Source organism: Ammospiza caudacuta, chromosome 5 (genome assembly GCF_027887145.1).
Source record: "Ammospiza caudacuta isolate bAmmCau1 chromosome 5, bAmmCau1.pri, whole genome shotgun sequence".
In the NCBI taxonomy this organism is placed as follows: Eukaryota; Metazoa; Chordata; class Aves; order Passeriformes; family Passerellidae; genus Ammospiza; species Ammospiza caudacuta.
This window is the reverse complement of record NC_080597.1, coordinates 43,723,310-43,745,134: the sequence shown is the minus strand read 5'-3', so window position 1 is coordinate 43,745,134 and position 21,825 is coordinate 43,723,310. Positions and strand designations below refer to the sequence as shown.

Genomic DNA, 21,825 nt, shown 5'->3' with positions numbered 1-21,825 from the left:
CAGAAGCAGAAAGCAAGTTCTATGTTTACAGTCCTTGTCAGATGTGAAACTTTTGAAATGCTGCATTTTCAGTGTCTTGTCCTGGTTAACCTTTCTTTCTTCTGTTCTAATAGGTTTATTCAAAGATATGCTGCTCGTCCTTCAGAGAGAATATTTATTGGGAAAAGTGTCCATGTGCATATCAAGTGTGTGCATGTGCTCTAGTAGTTTATCAAGTACTTTAAGTATGCCATAAAGAAGTAGAATTAATCAGTTACCTTAATACTTTCATTAGTGCATTCTGCACTAATGCACTAAGTGCAAAAGGTAATATGAACAGACTAGTGAGAGAGGCACAGATACAGTGATTTTATGGAGTTACATCTCGGGAAGTACGGAAGGCAGCTCCTGAGGTTTCACTGGCAGTTAATGGAGGCAGTCTAGAATTGAGCTCAATACTTTTGAGAGATTGTATACTTAAGACAGCATTAGAATCAATTTTGTGATAGTGCTGTTTTTTAAAGAGTAGCTTCCCTCATTTTTTCTAGCTAAATCTTACGTTAAGCATCTCCACAGTTCAGTTATGTCAGATATATCTGTGCATATAAATACTCAACTCAGCTGTTAAAAGGCAGTACCTGCTCAAACTAAATGAAAAGAGAGGTTTTAATTTTTGCGTGCTTCCTATCTTCTTGCACTTTAGCGTCTGCATAGGGGCTATAGTTGACAGTATTTTCCTGTCTACAGACAGGGGAATGGAAAAATGAAAAAGCAAAGGAAAGTTGGCATTGCTCTCCCTTCTTGCAGATCAGTCACCTTATAGGTAGACAGCCTTTAAAGCAAAATTTCTCCCTTAAAATGAACTCCATTAAATGAAGAGGGGGATTCAGACAAGTTACTCGTTATATTTGCTAGGAATAAGTTTAAACTTACTTTGATTTAACTGTTGGATGGTTGTGTAGATACATCTCAAGTGTTCAATAAATCTGGGGACATCCTGCCTGTCTGTTGTTCACTTATTCTAGTATCTTTATTTCTGTTATGCCTGTTCAAGTATAATCATTTTATATCCCCAAAGTGGTCTGGGGACTACAGACAGATACTGTTGTTGTACTTGACCCTAACTTACTCTACAAATGCCAGCCAGACACGGTGTTTTATGGCTTAAACCTCCTCTTTTAGACTTTGTCTTCTGCTTTTTCCCTCACTCATTTGTCATTAATGAGTCAGAAGGAAATCTTGCTGGCATCCAGATGAATCTGGATACATTATTAGTTCCAGAGTCAAGCATTGTATCAACTGAAAAATAAAGTAAGAGCGTGATTGAGATTTAGGATGCCAGCAGTTTCTACAAGATCTGATATGGAAAAATAGGTTTGATCAAGAGCAGAGCCAGGTCAGGTTAGCTGGGAATCGCTGGAAAGTCAAGTTCGGGAAGGGTCAGAGCCAGAGCTGAGTCTGGGGCATGCTTGCGGCCATCAGGCATACTGGGCCATGAAAAGGTATGTGCTAGGCTTTAACAACAAGTAGTGTGGCAGACTGCTGTGTCCTGCATGATCCACTGGTTTCTTGGATGAGGAGGCAAAGACCTGCAAGCAGGAAAATTTTCTCAGGAAAGCTCTTTTAGATAGGAGTTGAAGTTTTCTTTTCTGTTAGAAAGCAGTAAGAAAGGTGGAGTAACATCAGTACTGTTGCTCAAAGGCAGTGGGTGGTAGATGTAAGTGGCAGCAGGCTATAAGCAGGGAGCAGGTGCTCTGCTGCCTGCCGTGTTAGGGATGTGCAGGTTAGCTTTCTTAAACTGTTTTAGAGAATACATTCATTTGTGTCCGTTCCAAGATGTAATGGCAGATGATATCAGTGCAGGGATGCCAAGCTACCTCTATGCTATATGGGTGTGTGCGTATATTAAACATTACTGTGCTCTTGGTGAGTTAAAGAGTAACTGTACAAATGACAAAAAATTGTCATGGGGAAAGAAGTTAGTATTTGTATTGTCCATTACCTGAGTTTGGAGGGAAGGTCAGAGAAATGTTGAACTCTACTGCAGTGTGGCTTTGTCCTCAAAGATCTAAAAAGCTTTTTACTTAGGCATTCATTGATTAAGAAGATTGCCTAACCACACTGTAATACTGTCTATATATGCTTTGTGTGCCACCACTTAAAGCAGGAAAATCAGCTCCAGAATGTTGTACAATGATTGGATATTTAGGGTTGAACTTTCAATCTGGATGCTGAAAGAAACTTCAGCTTGCATTAAATTCCTGAATTGCTGTTTCAGAGCCAAAAATGAAATTGGCAGTCTCTCACTAAAACCAAGTTAGTTTATTTCAGGATTTGGAAGTATAGATAATTGAGTAAGAAAAAGTCAGAAATAACTTAAAACAGATATGTGGTACCTGCTGCTGAAGTTCTGTTACTTTTAAGCTACTGTCAGCCTTCATTATTGATATCTCCATATTTAGTTGCTAACTTCAGTCTGAGGACTGAAAAATTCAGCTTAAACTTTTCTTTTAAAGACAATGAAATTTCTGCAGTTCACCCAGATTACTGGGATTTCCACTATGTTTTTGTCATTCTAGTGATACCCTTATAAAAATAAAAGAATAACTGAGTGTTTGTTTTAAATAGATGACAATAATGTAGTTACAGGCTTAACTTGTAATGAGTTTGAGAGGTGCCTTTCAGGACAGCTGGAAACAATCCTGTTTATGGAAAGACTGGACAATTTACGGATTTTTGGATCTAACAGCATTTACAGTGGTGCAAAATAGATAAAACTTGTGGTGTGAGTGGTTCTCATGATCTGTGTTTGCAAAAAATTCTGTAGGAAGGGAAAGAGGTTTTTTAAGTCCGGAGTGAAAAGATGTCCTATTAGGTGTGAAAATCACCAAAGAGTCTCAAAATGTATTGGTAATGGAAGCCTGTGGAGACAACTCTTTTTCTGGACATCAGGTCAATAATTTCCTTAAGGCTTTCTTCTCCTGTTCCTTTTGTGAGGGACAGTTTAGATAATTGAAAGATTATGCATTTGCATGAAGATATAAGACCTCGACTCTTGATTTCTCAGTGTTCTGACAATCAGTAGATTTAATCTGTGATGGTAAAGGCAGGATTCTACCATGGTGGTTTAATTTCTGTGTAAATCATCTTAGCATTTTGTGCTCAACACCTAACAGACGGTGTTTCAGAAATTTCAGAGATGCTGTCAAATTACTGCTGTTGAGATGGGTGTTTCTTACCTTACTTTCCCATTGCTTACCTTTTACAAGCACCTGAGTTGGATCCTTGCACTTTCCCTTTTCCCTGGCCTGTAGATTATTCATTAGTTAGGGAGGGTTTCATCTTTCTTTAGGGGTGGAGAGGGGAGAAAACGGGTAACTCAATCTCATAAGGGCTAGAGTCCCTGCAGGAAAGGAGCTGAGATCTTGCTCAGGAAAGCAGTAACAGTCCTGCTGGCTCATTGCCAGCCCGACTGCAAGAGGTGGTGAGGGATTTTGAGCGGTATGACCCAAAGACATGTCCCAAAATCTGTGGCCTTGTTTTGGTTTGTTGGCTCTGTTTCCAATAAAGATGAGCAAACAGATCCCATAGTTTGCTGTTGGTAGCCACACCAGCTAGTGAAGCAGATCTAGCTTGTAGAAGAGATGTAGTCTCAAAATACTATTTTAATTGCTTCCACTTACTCATTAAATAAGTCATAATAGATCTAGTGGAACATTTAACAGTTTTCAGACTAGGGAAGGGATTTTTTTGGAAAGTGATTTCTGGGATCCTGCTGGTCCTCTTAAGAAGTGTTTGTTTGCTGGAAAGGAGAGGTTTTAATTTTCTTGTAAAAGTCTCTGTGCTTCTTTGTTTAATGCTTAAGTGTTTCAGAATGATAAAATTCATGCTTAAAATTCATGCTATCTCCTCTTGGATAATTATTTCTTATGAATAGTAACTGTTAGCTTTAGTATAGTAGGGTTTATTTGATATTTATGGGAGAACCAGTAATGAGGTAGAGAAAATACTTTATCTGATGGTTTGCATATTTTACTGTGGCTGCATTAAGAGTTGACAGTTAGAAAACAACCTGCTGTATTAAAGAAGTTAACTAAGGAACTTTTATCAAACCCTGCTTAGTGAACTGGATTGTGGTGTCATTATTGTACCTCCTGCATATAGGTCAAGTTTTAATCAGACTGATGTTTTGTGTGTTTTAGGTATTGAGGGTGATTTATCTCTTGCATCATGCGTGAATACAAGCTAGTGGTTCTTGGTTCTGGAGGTGTTGGAAAGTCTGCTCTGGTAAGTATGAGGCAGTTCAAGTAAGGTTTTTTTAGGCTTATTGTATTTTTTTTTCTCTAATTCACTCTCTACTAATGTATATTTCTTTATGTAAGTGTGCACAAATAAATATAAGTGTTAGTAATGCCCAGTGAGGCATCATGGCCAGTAGGTAGATCCTTTACTGGGTGCATCTGCATCCATTGGTGCATTCTCCCAGGCTGCTGTTGTATGGCTTTGGTTGATGGTGCTTGATCATCTCGTGCACTGAGGTGCAGAGCTGCAGCATTATGGGGGTGTCTGGTTTCGACAGATAAACTAGCTGTCAGTCTGTGGGAAATCAAGCTCCTTTGTGAATCTCTCAAAGGATATGAACTAGCTTGCCCCTCTAAGTCCTGTCTCTAGAAAGGTCTTCAGGGTGCTGTTTGCATAGTGTTTTTAGCACTAATGTTTTTATGCAGATAGAAATACAGATTTGTGTGTTGGTGGGAAGCTTAATGTGTTTGCTGTATCCTTTCTGTGAGAGTAGGTATATACCTGTGGCAGGTCGATTATTAAAATGCATGAGCTCTTCTATTTACAGTTTAATGATTACAGAAGGTTTTAGTCTGACCTAGCCTAGAATTGAAAAAGTTCACAAAATACGATGCTCTCAGCCCACCTGAGAACTTTGCATCTTTCTGTTTAATTGTGCATCTTACCATAAAGTAAGCTCCAGAGCTCACCCACTCCCTTAAGTAAGAAGTATTCTCTTGTGCAGCAGTTCATAAAGAAAAGCTTAAATCATGTTAGATTGTGAAATAACATTTTTGTTCACCTTTGAATTCTTTATCTCACTGCAGCATTTCTGGATTTGAATGTGCCTGCTCTGACTTGGCCATTGAGTCTTAAGTTCCCTTTGACTTGTGCTAAAAACATCCTTCGTGCTAGGTACACAGGAACAGCCTACTGAGTGTAGTTAAAACTAGTAAAAGCTGGCAATTGTTTTTTGACTAATTCCTGTGCTGGCAAATAAGTAGCAGAAGATGAAGTAGTTCTAAATAAAAATGTAAAAGCTGTTCAAATGTATTGTATCCTGGTCAACTAGAAACTAATACTAATTTCAAGAGTTAGGCAAACCTTAAATTGATGCATGCTTTAATTCTTACCCTCCATGTGGTGGTGGATAAAGGCAAGTGTAGCATTGCTTCATCTAACAGTTAAATAGGCATACAGATCTAGCTTTCTGTTGTTTCTTAAAATTGTAGTTATGACAATTGTTTGATTTGCTTTAAAAATGTTATGGATAACAGAGTATATACCTAGAACAGTGATTTGTGTACAGTGTTTACAAAATGTCGCTATGTAAGAGAATCTTACAAGAACTTTTGTGTTGCAGACTGTACAGTTTGTTCAAGGAATATTTGTTGAAAAATACGATCCTACGATAGAAGACTCCTACAGAAAGGTATATACAAAAGATGTCTCTAGTGTTAGAGCTGTAATACATATTGTCAAATATTTGACTCACTGCTTGAAAATGGGTATGCCATATTAAACCAGATAACAAGTTTGAAATATAAATGTTCTCCTAAAGTTTGCTTAAAAGAAATAATTCAAGACTAACATTTTAACGTTTAAGCATAGTATCTTTCTGGCTAGTCAGTAAAAAATGGTTAGTTCATTGTGAGAGTTGGGAACAGGGATTGCAAAAAAAAATTTAAAAATTACCACTTTTCAATTTTATAATCTTTATTATTAGTTTGTTTGTGTGTTAGTATTTCCAGGTAGATTTGGTCTTGGAGGTACTATGCTGCTTTGCTACTAGAAAAATAGCTAAAAACAACTTTACACCCTTAGAACACTGGCATCTATAATTCTGTACACATAAGAATTTAAATGATAGCTAGATATGCTTCCATTAGATGGGTTGTTGTTTTATTAATAAGTTAACACAAGCCTGTCATAAATGAACAAGCATTTACAGCAAGTGGCCTGTTAGTTTCCCTCTTCCTGTCTTCAGCATGACAGGCTGAAAGGTCTGATTCTGCTTGCATCATCTTGAATCTCCATATTGCTCACTCTTCAGTTTCACCTGAGACCACGATTAAGATTCCAGACTAAGATAATTTATATCCTGCTACCATTAACCATTTAGTGCAAGAGATGAATTTTTGGCTGTGTCAGTTTCTTAATCTATCTGTCTTTTTTAGCTGAATATCTTTTCATGTACATTAATACTCTGATGTTGCTCATCGTGTGGCCACAAAAATATTGGTGTCTATACAAGGGAGGCAAGATGGACAAGCCCTAGCTGAGAATGGGCAAACTGCAAGACCTCCTCCTTCAACACTGAGCAGCATTTGTATTGGAACAAAGGTGGTGCATTAACAACTGTTGCAGCCTACAGTCACCAGAATCTTTTCTGAACAGAACAGGAATTAGTGAGAACAAAATAATCATTTCAAACCTCTTTTCTTTGACCTTATATAAACTGTATGTTGGAAAAACCCAGGTCCATCTGAAGTATGGGGGCTTCCAGCCAAAGCCAGAACTGTTGTTAAAGAAATAATAATAATAATAATAATAATAATAATAATAATAATAATAATAATAATAATAATAATAATAATGTTGCTCTGAGTAGTTCCAAATTCTATGTTGACACTTCTTCTGTATTAGAGAAGCAGGAATTCTTGACCATGTCTTAGTGTTTAGTGCAGGACTTTGATGGGTCAGGCCCAGTAAATTACTCCAAAAAACATTCACAGGCTGATCTAAAGTAAAGTGTTTCCTTTGTTATATATTTACATTCTTTAGGTCATAGTAGAATCATGATGTTTGCTGGGTGAATTTTTCCAAAGACCGTTTCCATGGAGCCTAAAAAAGTAATGCCATCTTAAGAAATTTTGCCATTTGCTAACTACATTTCTTTTTGGTTTTGCTGCTATTAAAGATTTATACTATTCCTTTCAGGTTTGTTCCTGAAATAACTAGTAATAACTCTGAGTATTCTTCTTTTCAAATCAGCCAGATTGTTGAAGTCTTGTTAAAGCCTGGACAACATTTTATGTAGTCATTTTCACCTTCTCACTGTTGATTACAATTCTGACTTGCCTCTTGCCTTCAAAATGTATTATTTTGGCAGTTGAAATTATATGTCACTTATGTTAAATGTAATTTTATAATATTTAAAGTAGAGAGATGTGACTTGTTCATCTAAATTATTGAGCTTGAAGTCTTGAAACGTTATGCCTTGGTTTACTTCCCAAATATTTCTTCATAAAGTTAATAAATGTTACTTAATTAGCTGAATAATTTCAGCAGCAATACCTGTTAAAATAGTGATTTTTTTTTTTAAGGAATCACAATCCATAGTGGACAGGGGAGAGGTGTGAGTAAAGGGGAAATACTCCTCTTCCCCGTCCCCAGCTCAAATCTAGTTATAGAAGAACAGCTGCAGATTAAACTAGTGACAGTGCATAAAAGGAGAAGATGTAATCTGTTAATTAGGAATTTTACATGCAAATGGAAACAAGAGAAGTTTACCAATAGCTTGAAAGAAAAAAAAAATTAAAATGTGGTTAGTCTGCTTGAAACAGCTTGAGGCCACTTCCATGTCCTTTGCTGCCCTCAGGGCCATTTCTTTGAGATTATGTCCAGTAGATAGAGGAACTCTGGAAGGAATACAGAAATTCTTCTGTCTTCTTAAACCTTCCATTCTTTGCAAACTTTTCCAAGCTGGGTCACTTTTCTAATTAGTGTTCCTAAAGGCTTGTTTTGGGGACACCACTTTTAGTGGTGGCTGTTTAATTGTTTGCTGTGTACTACTTACTCTCTTGTAAATGTAAATTACTATTAAATGAGCCTTAGTATGCCAGTCTAGTTTTCTGGCTTTCACTTGTACTTTTCTTTCAATCTGTGATGATCCCTGAAACAAGTGGAAATTAGATCTGCTAGTTGCTGATAACCATCATTACAAATTTAGCAGCCTCCTTTTAAATAATCAAAAATCCCTAATCACTTTGCAAAGTGGTAGTTGGCTGCTGACACTGCATTTGAAAATGTCACTAGGGCTCTTTGAAAGGCTTCTTCCTGCTGTTTTCAAAGTGTATATCCAAACAATCTTCTTAAGCCATTATGTTGCTTTATGCATTATGAATTTACTTATAAAAAAATCACACAATTTCTGATGTCTTTGGAGGGGGAGAGTTGCAAGGGGAAAAATTATAACCATATCTTTCTCTCTTGACAGCAAGTTGAAGTAGATGCACAACAGTGTATGCTTGAAATCTTAGATACTGCAGGAACGGTATGTAAAGAACAACTTTCCTAAATACTGATAATACAGTGTGTTCTAAAGTAAACATGAGTCTCGCAGCACAAAATTATTTGCAAGCTTCCCATGAGCTCATATTCTGTAACAGGGGAAAGAAATAGAGCATTTTAAAAGAGATTTTGCTCTTGTTTTAAGTTTGTTGCCCAGAAAAAAATTAGGACGCACTGGCCACTTCGATTTGATTTCTGTTGCTGTAGAGAATACGTGCTTTCTTCTGATGTCCTTTTTCTTTTGTGTGTGAGATGTACTGTGACATTGGGATAAAAATAGTATTGCTTCTGTCAGCTTATAGGAGCTCAAAGCACAGGGGTTATGCTGACCCTTTGCATACTGGTCAGGTTTTGCTCTGACTAGTTCCAATATTACCGAAACCAGTAATTTCCTTTATTGATTCCAGTGAGTTTAAGCTCAAGATTCTTGGAGTTTAACGTGTGTTCTCAGAAGTGTGGCAGCAATCTGGTACAATAATAACTTATTTAAATTCTCTATTAGATTAATACTCTGTAAATATACAGTAAGATGGAGTGGGTGTTTTCTAGCAATAAATGGCACTTTTCATCTGACATACAGCAAGGGACAGGGAGTGGTTGATCAGGCACCACATAGCCAATCACCAATGCGAAAGAGGCATGTGCCATTCTACAGTTGTGCTGGTAAGAGTGCACCAGCAGGTCTTTATATGCAATATCATAGGTGGCCCTGAAGTCATGGAAATGTGACAAGTCTATTGAGTGTCTCCATCCTCTAGTCCATCTCCTTGAAAATTAATGTAGAATTTAATGGGAAATTTCCTAGACTACAAAATTGGGTGTGAAAAGGGATGCATTCACTTTATGATCCATTTTAAGGAACTATCAGGATATGGAGAAAATGTTGGTGTTAGGAGAGGTTCAGGAGCAGTTTAGCTTCTGTAATCTACAGATTACAGTGTACCTTCTACTGTACTTCTCTCCAGTGAAATTACTGTCGTTTTTATAAACTAGACCTAAAGTTTATAGCAGTTTGTGCAAGTAAAATGAAAATTGAATGCAACATCTCTGTCTTTTTTGTAATTACAGGAACAGTTTACAGCGATGAGAGATCTATACATGAAAAACGGACAAGGTTTTGCATTAGTATATTCCATCACAGCTCAATCTACATTTAATGATTTACAGGATCTAAGAGAACAGATTCTTCGAGTCAAAGACACTGATGATGTAAGATCTCTAAAAATTTTTAATATTTAAAGTTTTCCTTAGTGTGTTGCAGTGTACACACTGTGGTCAGGTGGTCTCCAAGTTTTAAGATGTATGAACCAGTAGATGCATAGTACAGGAATGCAACTGGAGAAATGTAACTTGTCACGTGTTATATGGACAATTGTTTAGTCTTTATTTAAAATAACTTAATTGAAGCTGGGTATAACTTTATTCATTAGACTGCAGCAAACATTTCTAAAACAACTGTTGTTGCCTTAATTACTATGAGTGAAGTTTTCTGCTCAATATCCCTCCTGTTTATGATATTTTAAAAGCGTAAAATTTTAAGTTGTAACCTTAAAACTTGCATGTTATGTAGCTTTTATATTTTGTCTGTCTGCTCGCAATTAAGTTCGGTCAAGCTATTCCCACACAATTTCTATTATGCATCTCTTAGCATTATTAAAGATATAAAGTGAGGTTAAAACATTATATTTTATCAATTATTAAAAGAACCTTACAGCAGTTGGAGGAAGTTAATGCTTGGTCCCCTAATAAAGAAAAAGAAGTATTTCAAAGGTGAAAACAGCAGTAAGAGTGTGTTTTTAACAGAAACACCTTTTAGCTTTCAGCCTTCAGGCTGAAAAACTACCTTCTTGAAGACAAAAATAAGCAATAAACAGTTTATAAGCATGATCATATAATTTAAACTGTGTTTATGCAAACTTTGATAACTTTGAAATATTCCTTACTGCATAGGCTTCTGCTGTCAGCAGACACAGAATATATTAATCATTTCAGTTTCAGGGAAGTGCATTAAGACTTTTTTAATACAAACCACTTTGCACTTCCTTGACCATAAACACTTGCAGGTCTTGCCTATGTTTAGCAGATTTCTTCTTGTAGCAATTTATTACCCATTACCACAAATGTATCTCAGAAGGTTAATATTTAAGTTTCACATCCACAACCTACCAAGTTACAGCCTTCTTTACCATGAAATTAGTTTTGTACAATAAAATCAAGGTAAATATCATGATATTTTTACTTTGTGTGTTATATTTACACTGGTTAGTAGCATTTTTGGAGGTATTTCCTTAGAATTGTATTTTTTTAGAAGGTACTGCTCAGTCCTGAAAGGCATTCCATAGTATCAGGAGAAAGACAGTAAGCTTCAAGTTGCAACTTCAGTTTCCATCAGAATTCACAGAAAAAGTTTTTCTTATGCCCAAGCTTAGGCATGACTTGCTTTCTCAGTGGGGGGAAATTAAATGGTCAAAATATTGTAAACTTTTTTTTTCAACACTTGAATCTGTGAGGACTTTAGCTATGTTCCTAAATTAGTAAAAGAAACAAAGGGGGGAAAAATAGATGGTGATGTTTTCTTGCTACAAAGGTCAATTCAGCATTTTCTGTGGTTGGGAATCCTGGTAAGGTACCATGTTCCTTTTCTCTGTGTGCTGTAGCTTGCTCATAAGAACTGTGTGATATGCTGAGAGTAGGGGAATGGTGAAAGGAGCTTTAGCGTCCTTCATCATGCTACCCAGGACAGGACACTGTTTCCAGGATTTTGGCATTGGTAAGAGTCATTATACCAGAGCTTGATTATTCTGAAAATCAGGATTCTCTAAGGAATCAGATGGCTTTTAGGTGTGCATTTTACACTGTGCTGCTATAAAATTGTAGTTGTTTCTTTACTGGCTTTGAACTGCTTTTTAGGTGCCTATGATTCTGGTTGGCAATAAGTGTGACTTGGAAGATGAAAGAGTTGTGGGAAAGGAGCAAGGTCAAAACCTAGCAAGGCAATGGAATAACTGTGCATTCTTAGAGTCTTCTGCAAAATCAAAGATAAATGTTAACGAGGTAAGGCATTTTACCTGGGGTGGGGAGAGGTGTCGGGATAGAAGAATGGGACACTGTCCTGATAACTGCTTACTGTTTGTCAAGGAAAAAACTAACAAAATCATGAAATAATATTCCCTACAAATGGACAAAACTGTACCCTACTGTTACGAGATGTTTATGTTAAGGGATATATTTAGCTTTGACAGGGAATTTTTTCAAATTATATTGATTTTAGTGTAATTTTCAAATTATTTTTGTAATAATTTAGGATAAATATTTCCCTCATGTTCCATTCCTTAGTTGCTACAGTCTCTTATCAATTGATATTGTACTGCTAGACTTCTTTTTTTAAAGACTTTTAAGAGAGTTAAGTCACTAAAACTACTTGATTTAAGTTACTTGGTGTTAATAGTATTTGAGATGGTAAACAGAAAAACTATTGAATGTTTTGTTAAAATTAGCTTCTCTCTAAAGTAAAAGGGATGCAAAAGCCTTTCTACTATGTATCTACTTGTTTATTTAACAGGAGCTAGACAATTAATCAAATGCATGAATTTTGGGGATTTGCCATAATGCATGCCTTTTTATCCAGTGGGGGGTGCCAGCATGAGGAAAGGGATACAAAAAATTTAGAAAACTAATCTGTGTTAGTATTTACATTTCTGGAACAGCTTGAATTTTATGATAAATCCTACAGTTCATTAGGTCATCTGGAAAACATTGTTGGCAGCATCAGTGAAGTTGAAAGGGCCTCTGTACCAGACTTGCAAGTAGTCAAAACAGTATGGTGGTTTTAACACAGCTGATTTTTAAAATAAGTAATGTGTGTTTAATTAGGTGGGAATTTCTGGAAGCCACTGACTTTTTAAAAAATTTGAATTAATCACCATAGCTGTATAAAATTCATACACTCAATAAACTAGAACTTCCAGCAAATCCTTGTTAGAACATTTGCTGCTTTGCAGCCAGTGCTTAAGAAAGTGCCAGGATGGCTTTAGCATGAGGGCTTCCTTAGTTTATGAGATGTAGAAGTAATTAGAGCAATGTCAGTTATGAATGAAACAGATGCTGTTGAAACGTTGTATGTTGATTTGTTTTAAATTAGCCTTTCAAAAAAATCGTGTTCTTATTAGAATTCTAGGAGACTTAAAGTATGACAGTCCCATAAATGAGTTACTTTTCTAGGAAATTTTATGCTTCCGTCATGCCGTAGGTCTAGACAGGTGGAATTAGTTCTTTAGACTTCAGTATTTTTTAAGTTTCTGGAAAACCATGATCTCCTTCAAATACAAGAGACTATTACTGAATATGTAGTGTATGTGAGTTACCATGAAAAATGTGTAGTTAAAACTTGCTAGAATTTTCTTTAAAAGAATATCCTAAGAGTGATTTGAGTTAGAAGAAAGCTGTGACATGTTTCTTGACCTTACTGCTAAACTGCAAAGTAATACTATACAGTAGTTGATCACTGTGGCATTTTTCATGTGAGTTCAGATGAGTTTGACCCAGAGATTAAATAGCTGTGGGTTATAGATGCCTTTTCAGTTTGCTTCATTAAAACTGTAGAACCCTTGGCAGACAATTATCTTAAGCAAGAAAAAAAAAACCAACCAGTTAGTAACTAAGTATACAATTTATAGCTTTGTGGTGACTAAATATTTTCAGGGGTCCTTGAGTATGTGAGTGCATTATGTGTGAAAATTCAAGGCTTAAAGTTTTAAGAGAAGCTTCCTAATATCCATAATCATCTGATTTCTGTCTTTTCAGATCTTTTATGACCTTGTGCGACAAATTAACAGAAAAACTCCAGTGCCTGGAAAAGCACGCAAAAAGTCATCATGTCAGCTACTTTAATGCATAGCTGTACTGTAGCTCTGAGCCAGGTAAACATTTTAAAATTTTCTGTGCATTATGGCTATTCAAAACAAGCCAAGCAACAACTAAAAAACCTTAAACAGCCCTGGTAGCTCATGCAGAACAGGATTGAAAATTATTCATTTACATTATCATAGAAATGTTTAATGGTCTTCCTTTTGCCATTTCAAAGTCAGAACTACAAATATGTGCAAGACACACCTGTTCACACTAGTCTGGGGGGGGCTTTTTCTCAAGCTTTAAGGTTTTGGTAGAGCTCAAATTAACAGTGTTTCCTCTGATATTTCAAAGCTTTTGGAAACATGATTTTCTCTTTTAAGCCTGATGAAATCTACTGCAAGAGCTCAGTTATCTGGAATGCACACACTACAATATTGTAGTTTGCATGCTGGTGTCTCTTTCCGCTTTGAACTCCTGCATATGCTTGTGTGATGTCATAGGAATTTAGCTTCCTTTCTTGAGACTGTGGATATTTTGGAGGCCAAATGGTAATTAGTATATTTGGATCAGAAAGGTTAAGCAATCATTGTAACACTCCAAATATTTTATCTGAAGCTATTGGTTACTCGACCAATTTCTTACTTGTTTGCAGTTGGCTAAATTTCTACATGACTTAATATGTGCACAAAGAATGGTGCTGAAGGATAAAGCGAGCTCCAGCCTGCTCTTTAAGCAAGCTTTTCCACAAGTTAGTCAGGAGGCATGGATTTTTTTTCTACAAAATTTTTGGGGGGTTTCTGGGCAGATTATTTTCCTCTTTCTGTCTCCAAGCCTTAGTATGAGCAGAGGTCTGTCTTGATTTACCTGACATCATCAAAGTTGGCTATTACCTCCCTTTCTTTCAGTGTTACTGAGCGTAGAGTGGTGCAGTTACTTCAGTGCTGTGATCCATTATTTTGTCATCCAGGTGACCTATTGGATGTACTGAAGGATCCTAGTAGGACAGCTCACTGTCAGAAATCGTAGGCTTTTTATTCATAATCAGGTAGTGCCATATGTAACTCTTTCTTGGTATATTAAAACCTCCTCAGTTTGAACAACTTTGATCAGTTAAAAGTAAAACTAAGATGGTTCCAAAAGCATTAGCTGAGAGTGGCAGAAATGGTTGCTCCATTTCTTTAACAGGACTTTTGATTCAAGAGCTTTGATCTTTCAATCGTGTTTGTTTTCAAAGCCATGGGAACTGTCATGCTGTAAGCAAAACTTGTCCCATCAAGCAAATATTACTTCCACAGTGCAGCTTGGATTCCTCTATGTGTCCTAATCCAGTTAGGATAGTAATTGAGATAGTGTGTTATTTGTATGTGTACAGTAGGAAGTGTATGATTAGAGAAGTGTTAAAGTTGGTTTCTGCTTGTCAAGAATGTTGCTAGTTCCTGCTGTTGCTGTTTTAACTAAAGAACAAGGACAAATAGTTGTTGCTAATGCTAATGCCTTGTTTTGTTGTTACAGGTCTGAAGAACTGTTGCCCAATTCAACAGTGCCAGCATTCCAACTTTATTAAACCTACCAACATCTTAAATGGACTTTCCTGTGGTGGTACCCTTTAAGAAATGGATGAAAGCTACATCAGTTTGCACATTCTATCACTTTCCAGTGTCATGAGAGATTTTTACTTCTAAATATTCTGTGTATGCAACTGGTAAAACCAGAGCCTACATCCAGTATTACTGATAAGAGACATTGTTCATCCACCAATGTTGTACATGTATGAAAACTGTGTACTGTATACTTCAACAATCCCCACTTTCTATTGGAGAGTACAATAATGTAAATCCTAAAAGCACCACTATTTTAGCATAATAAAAGAAAGTCCAAAGAGCTCCTATATAGACTACTCCAGATAACTTTGCTTCATCGGTATTTGTAGCTTATTGTAACTTTTTTAAAGAAATACAGGATCATCATCATCATCGTATTGTACAAAAGCGCTTTGATTAACACAACGGCTATATAGTTTTTTAATTTTAGGAAAAACCTGTGGAGACAGTGACCTAGTCTTTAAGAGTCCTTTCAGTATAACGTCTGACTAAAGACATGGCCTTTAATATCTGTTGGGAAGGAAATGTCCAGACTTTTCAACCTTTTATTGTATGTTTCCTTTTCCTTGTTTACATAGGGAACAATGTTTATAGTTGTGTGTACAGTGGGGGTCTACAACAAGAAGTGTATATTTTAAAACAATTTTTTAATGATTTAACAATTTTTTGTAAATCATTTTTGGGCTTCTGCAGCTGTAGATTCTCACTGTGAATTCCCTTGCTTGCTCATGCATAAGTGTATTTGCAATACCAAATATACAGGTTTAGTACTTTTGCCTGTTAGTGATTGTTTTACATGTGTAACGTTTTGGTTGAGATGTTAAATGGTGGAAGAGTACTGTGGATGTGAATGTGGGAAGTAATTTTAATCATGTGTAATTGGTCACAGGGCCTAAGTTGCAGTAATTAACTTTTGCTGATTTATTTAACAATGCCTTGTTGCTTTGTATGCATTAACGTTTGGGTGTAAAGATTGTGTGTATATCCAACAGGGAGCCACAGTATTTAAATTGACCAACCTAATGTTACAACTGCTTGGAGGTGGCCAAATGTAAACTAAAAGCCTTAATTAAAGTGGTGCAATTTTGTATGACTTAGCATCAGTAGTTCAATAAATTTGGATTGCCATGCAAGGGCTTGCATTACAGTTATACTACTTGAATGTTTTGTGTTTTAGTAGTGCTAGTAAATACTGATTTTTAAATCTCTTGCACAGTGCAGATTCATACGTCTTAGGATGAAGAGGAGCCCCTATGTCTTTGTTTTCTGACAAATACATGCCATAGATATTTCTTCTAATAGTATCCCATGTGTTACTGTAAATTAATTTCTGACTGAATGAAATTCCATTTATTTCTGGACTTGGAATATGCCAAGCTCTAACAAAAGGAAATGTCTAACAAAAAAAATACCTGTCTTCAAAGGTTACACCATCGGTGGCTGTTTTGGATACTTGAAAATATGTTGCCTGTTATTTTCCTCCTTTCCAGGGAGAATTAATTGTTTAAATTTTCTGAGTCCAGCAAAAAAAAAATCATCTTGGGAGACAGAATGATTTTTCTGCATGATACCTGCATGAACAAAACCTTATTTGTTTGGTTTTAAAGAAATCTGCAGAAGAGTGTTCTTGCAGTGTGGACTGTAGAATTTTGCCAACTTGAAATCCCTGTTAATAGTGTTGGACTGAGGAGTGAAATGCATGGACTGTAGATGATTTCCTGATCTTGGCCGTGCAGCTGGAAATTAATGTATTAGTGTCACACCCAAATCCTTGGTACCTCCTGTTTCTCTGGCACAGAATTATCAGAGAGCTTGTTCTAATTCATTCCTGCAAATTCAATCAGATTGGGTTAGCTAATACTGGTAAACTTTGAGATAGTTTATGTTGCCCAAAGTGAATTAAGAAGCCCAGCTGATCCTTCCTGCTGCTAGTTTCATCAGTCATCACTGATGTTTAATGTAGGCAATATACTTCTACTGTGCAGGGAAATTCTTTTTCATTAATCTTTAGAAATCTTAAGATGTGATAATCCCCATCCTGCTTGGTCCCCAGAGTAAGGAGACTGGAGCACTAGATGCCCTAGTTCTTTTTTCACTAGGTGCTTACCTTCTTTGGTGAGCTAATCAGAATTTTTCTTCCCTTCATTTCCAACCTCTGCTTATTCAGGGCTTGTAACACTTTTATGTCCTGGCTGTCCTTTTATTGGTCCTTTTAATGTGTTTCTTTTCCAGGCAGCTGTACAGATAGCATTGGATGGGAGTAAGAGAAAATTCTTTTGAGAACATCATAGAAGGGGCCTTGGTCTGGTCTTGGTGTCCAGCCAAAGAATACTGTTGACAGGGAAGATCAGGCTTTGTCCTGAAAAGCTCTGTACTGAAGCATTCTTGGTGGTTCTGTTCTTCAGCATTAGAGGTATTCAGTTGGATCAAACCCTTAAGGAAGTCAAATTTTCACAATCTCTAGGCTTTAATATCTAAATGTTGTGCTAAAGAAGGGAAATATGTGCCCCCATCCCCTGTATTTAGAACTAATTTCAGATGTGTAAAGCCAGCACATTTTAAGTATTATTTAATGGAATTGCACTCTTCATATTAGGACTCTTTCCTTGCAATATAAATTTCTCTTATATCTTACCTTATCCTAGTGCCCTTTTCATTCTCAAATTATTCTGAAATAAAATGAATGTTAGTTGCCTAATTTAGAAGAAATTTAGAAGACGATTTGAGACATTGCAAGATGTTTTCAGATGTCCAAATGAATTAAGTGTAAGCTCAAGCTACTTCTGCTCTCCTGCATAAGAGACTTAAATTCTGGAAAGGTATTGTGGAATTAGATATTACAGTTCTTTCATAAGACGTACTGATTCTGTCATGCTAGAAATTAAAGGTGGCAGGAGTTTGAAATTGGGATTAAATGTTTTAAGTAAAATTACCATTTTCTTACAGGTCAACAGTAAAGATGAGAAATTTTCTTCTTTTACAATGGTGTCAACAAACTGGATGAATCAAACATAATTATTTTTTTCCCCAAGTTTTCTCATTTTTGCCAGTTTTGAAAAGAGCTTAGTTGGAAAGAAGTTTGTCCACAATACTGCACTAGTTCTAGACTTCAGTTTAGATATATCAGCAGTAGAAAGTTTTATACTAGATGTGAATGGTCAAAAATAGTCTATGTACACCTACGTAGCACTTTTTAAATTGTAATCTGATGATGTGGCCAAGTGTAGACAAAAAGCTTTTTGTTCAGTTTTATACTGCTGTCCCAACAGCATTAGGCTATATTTCAATTTATTGCTTTTATTTTGCCTACGTGTGGGGAGGAGAATAAAGACAAATAAAAAGTTGATTAGGTATATAACAAAATGCAGTTGTAAGTTGTTCTCTAAGGTAGCACTAGAGTACCAGAGTTATTAAATTAGGTTTATATTTCTGAATCTCAAGCATGTTATGCTTTTCTTTCAAAAGCTTATGCGCAACTTGAAGATTTCTAAAACTTCATCTATATATATTTTCCATTTTATAAAGTAAACTCTGGAATGATGCTTATATTTGTGGAAAACTTTACTTTCTGAGTCTTGAACTAAAAGACAAGCAAAGTTGTTTTGTAGTCTTGATTTTGTTCACAATATTTCAATATCTGGGCTTCAAACAACATATAAATGTGGATTTTGCTGTGGTTTGTGTCTTTGGGGGTTTGGATGGTTGTTTGTTTGTTTGCTTTAAATAACCTCCAAAACCATTTATTTTCAGAAGTTTGAGTTATCAAGCAGAGAGTGACTTCCTGTTTTCAAAGAGTTGTTCTTTAGGGAGAGATTTGTGAATGGATAAAAGAATGTCTTTGCACTTCCACTGTACTCACTTCAGTCTTAAGAGATCCTAGTTCTGCCAAACAACGAGCGCTACAACTTCATTGTTTTAAGAAAGTTTACTACCACCAGGATTTTTTTTTCTTTGAAGTTGGGACTGAGGTGAACTTCATTTGAGAATCATTGTCATTTCTAATTAATTCATGTAATGTCTTTTGTTTACTGTGAACTTGGAGGTGTGGGCCATTTCTGCAGTCCTGAATACTGAGTGAAATCCTAGTGGACGTTACAGTTCCTTCTTTTGTCAGTATACTTTACCTTTTCATACCATGTGACATTTTAACCTTCCAAATCTAGCAGGGAGGGCTCCATAGCTTCACTCCCATACTAAGTACAAAAAAATCTCTACATGTGGAATTCCAGCTCTTATCAACTGGGTTTACTGCTTGTAATGCACCCAAAAGCAACAAAGACCATTGGCAGTACTGTCATGATTTTCAGACACAAATAAAATGAGCTACAAATTTGTCTCTTTCTTTCTCCTGTTTAATTAAAAAATGGTTTTAGCTGAGTTGCCTCAATAGAGCATGAGAATCAGTTTGTTTTGGTAAGAACCTGGGCAAACATTTTGAAGGTCAACATGTATTTAAATACTAAGCAATCACATGAACACGTTACTTAAATTCTTGAGATTGGTTTTTTAAAAGTTTCTATGCACTTAAATAAAAAAATTAAAGTTTACATACTTCCAGAAATGTGTTTCAGCTAAGAAAAGATGGGTTAAAACATGACCTTTTTTGCTTCTGTAATGTAAAGGCAAGGTATAGTTTCCAGTTTTCTTTGTACTGAGTGCAGTTGTGCTGCTGTCACACATTGCACTTGAACTTTGTTGAGCTCTTGCTTTTGGCAATTCTGAATTAACAATTTTGTAAATGCAGATGACATGTATGCAGCTTAGCAGGGCATTAAGAAAATTAATTTATGAACTGTCTTAAAACGTGTTTTGTAAAGGGTAATTGGAGTTTTGAGTTAATTTACTTGTTTAAAGTTCAGGATATACTAGATCAAAATTAGCCTAGTGTACTACATCCTGTAGGCTCTGTTAACTTTGCAGAAGGTACAAGGAAGCAGAGGAACCTTAGGCATTGGCAATAAATATGCCAGGTTTTAGTGTTAGTTGTGCTGGCTGCTGGGTCATCTTTGGTTGTCCTGCCTCTAAGTAAGGAGCATTGCTACCTCCCTTGATTTTTGATAACAACTGGAGTTAAGATTAGTGTATCTGATCCAAATATGTGAAACTTTAGGACAGATTTAAGAATTTTAATTATAAATTTGAATTTACAGTCCTTTATATCACTGAATAAAAAAATGCATTCTCTTCTGCTTCTTGGAAGCATAAGATGCTTTAATGAGATTTTCAGTTATTTTTTTCTTCATTTTTACCCCCTATTTCCATCTTAGTAGCTAAATATAAAATGGGATCCCAGTCAAAAAGTACTGAAACACACCTCTAGGATTTTATCGAGTTCCCCCTGGAGCCTCTAAGGTGTTTCTCCAGTCTGCACTTAGAAGAGGCTAAGACAAGTTCTCTCAAAGGCCCCAGTCGTTCATATACTTTTACAGGTTTGTCGGGTTGGGGATTTTTTTTCTTAAGGTATGCATCCTGCCCTCTTAATTTCAGACTTATTTCCTTTGCTTTGTTCTCATTTGTCAGTGCTTTGAATAAACTTGAGACGGCACACAAAGGAAGCATCTGCTCTGTCATCATTACATTTCTCACTTATTTACCCTGTGCCCTGAGGCAGGGCTAGCCTGAGGGTGTGAGCTGTTAGCAAATGATTGAACCAGACAGATTTGTGCATTACTCCGAATTTCCCATTGCCCTGGAGACGATAACGCTACGCTGTTTCAGAAGGATATGTTGAGAGGTAAATTCTATGAAATATATAGTAGTAGGATGTAATAATTCCTTAAACACTCTTTTAGTTTTCTGTCATCATGAAGGTTGTTGCCTTTGCTTGTGCTTTCTTGATAGTCTTCAAGATAGAAGAGCAACCTTTTTCTGTTTTTTGGTCGTTGGTTTTTTGGGGTGTTTTTAATCCAACAGTACATTTCCTGAGTGACAATCTACTCTCCATAGGTCTGCTTGCTTGTGTTTCTGCACACCCAGTCTTCATCAGCTTTCTTCTTGTGAAGCCGTCTGAAGTTAGACTCTCTGGCAGCTTCAGTGAACCCCTATGCTTGGGCATCATGGTATTTTATCAGTATCGCAAGCAAGCTGGAGGACTTCAGGGCTGCACTTCTGCTGCCTTTTGCAGCTGTTGTCAGGTGTATCCTTCTGTCTGAAGTATCCCACTGTAGCTGTAGCCCTAAAAATACTCAAGTAGTTGCAAGTGTTTTTCAGAACCTGCCTGTCTACGTGAAAAGATTCGGTTTGGACACTTTCCCTTGTCCTAGAGTGCAACTAAACGATCCACGGTCAGTTGCACAGTCGTTTGTGCTTATAAAGTAGTAACAATGTTTTTTTCTAGGTAAAAAGTATTAGGTAAGAAGTAAATTTACGGAAGGAAAGGGAGAGGTTATTTCATAATTCTGTTAAGTTTGTCCAGCCTTGAAAAGTTGAGTGATGCTGTGTGGTGCTTGCTTTACCCTTTATGTTGGTGCCTGTAGACTGAGTTACACTGGCAGAAAGGGGAAAGAAACAGACGCGCGATTGCAGCCTGGTGAAAAACCCGTCATTGCCAAGGCCGGGACGGCGGCTGCTGCAGCCCAGTGTATGAGACCCTTGGCGCGCCTCATGAGCCCTTTTCTGTGCGGCGAGATAACCCAACAGCACCTGACACTTTTACACTACGGGGCTTTTTTAAGCTCTGAGCCTCCACGCGGGTTGACAGCGGAGAGTACCCTGCGGCCGCCCGCGCCGCTCCCGCTCGCTCCCCACGGGCCTGCCGGGCCCCAGCAGCGCCGCCGGGCCCGGGCGGGCGGGGCGCATGGGCGGCGCGGGCGGAAGGCGC

General features: G+C 36.9%; 1 protein-coding gene across 2 annotated transcripts in view; it reads left to right on the top strand.

Annotated features, from left to right (window-relative positions):
• Positions 1-16,095, top strand: part of RAP1B (RAP1B, member of RAS oncogene family) — a 30,962-nt gene extending 14,867 nt beyond the window's left edge. The window contains exons 2-8 of one of the 2 annotated variants that reach the window (XM_058805994.1): positions 4,182-4,266; positions 5,624-5,692; positions 8,480-8,536; positions 9,622-9,762; positions 11,464-11,607; positions 13,357-13,472; positions 14,917-16,095. In XM_058805994.1, the coding sequence (XP_058661977.1) occupies positions 4,210-4,266; positions 5,624-5,692; positions 8,480-8,536; positions 9,622-9,762; positions 11,464-11,607; positions 13,357-13,443 (555 nt within the window). In that variant the 5' untranslated portion in view covers positions 4,182-4,209 and the 3' untranslated portion in view covers positions 13,444-13,472; positions 14,917-16,095. Of the gene's footprint in view, positions 1-4,181; positions 4,267-5,623; positions 5,693-7,044; positions 7,113-8,479; positions 8,537-9,621; positions 9,763-11,463; positions 11,608-13,356; positions 13,473-14,916 lie in introns of those variants that run through there. The other variant, XM_058805995.1, reaches the window with a different exon arrangement.
• The last annotated feature ends 5,730 nt before the right edge of the window (positions 16,096-21,825 follow it).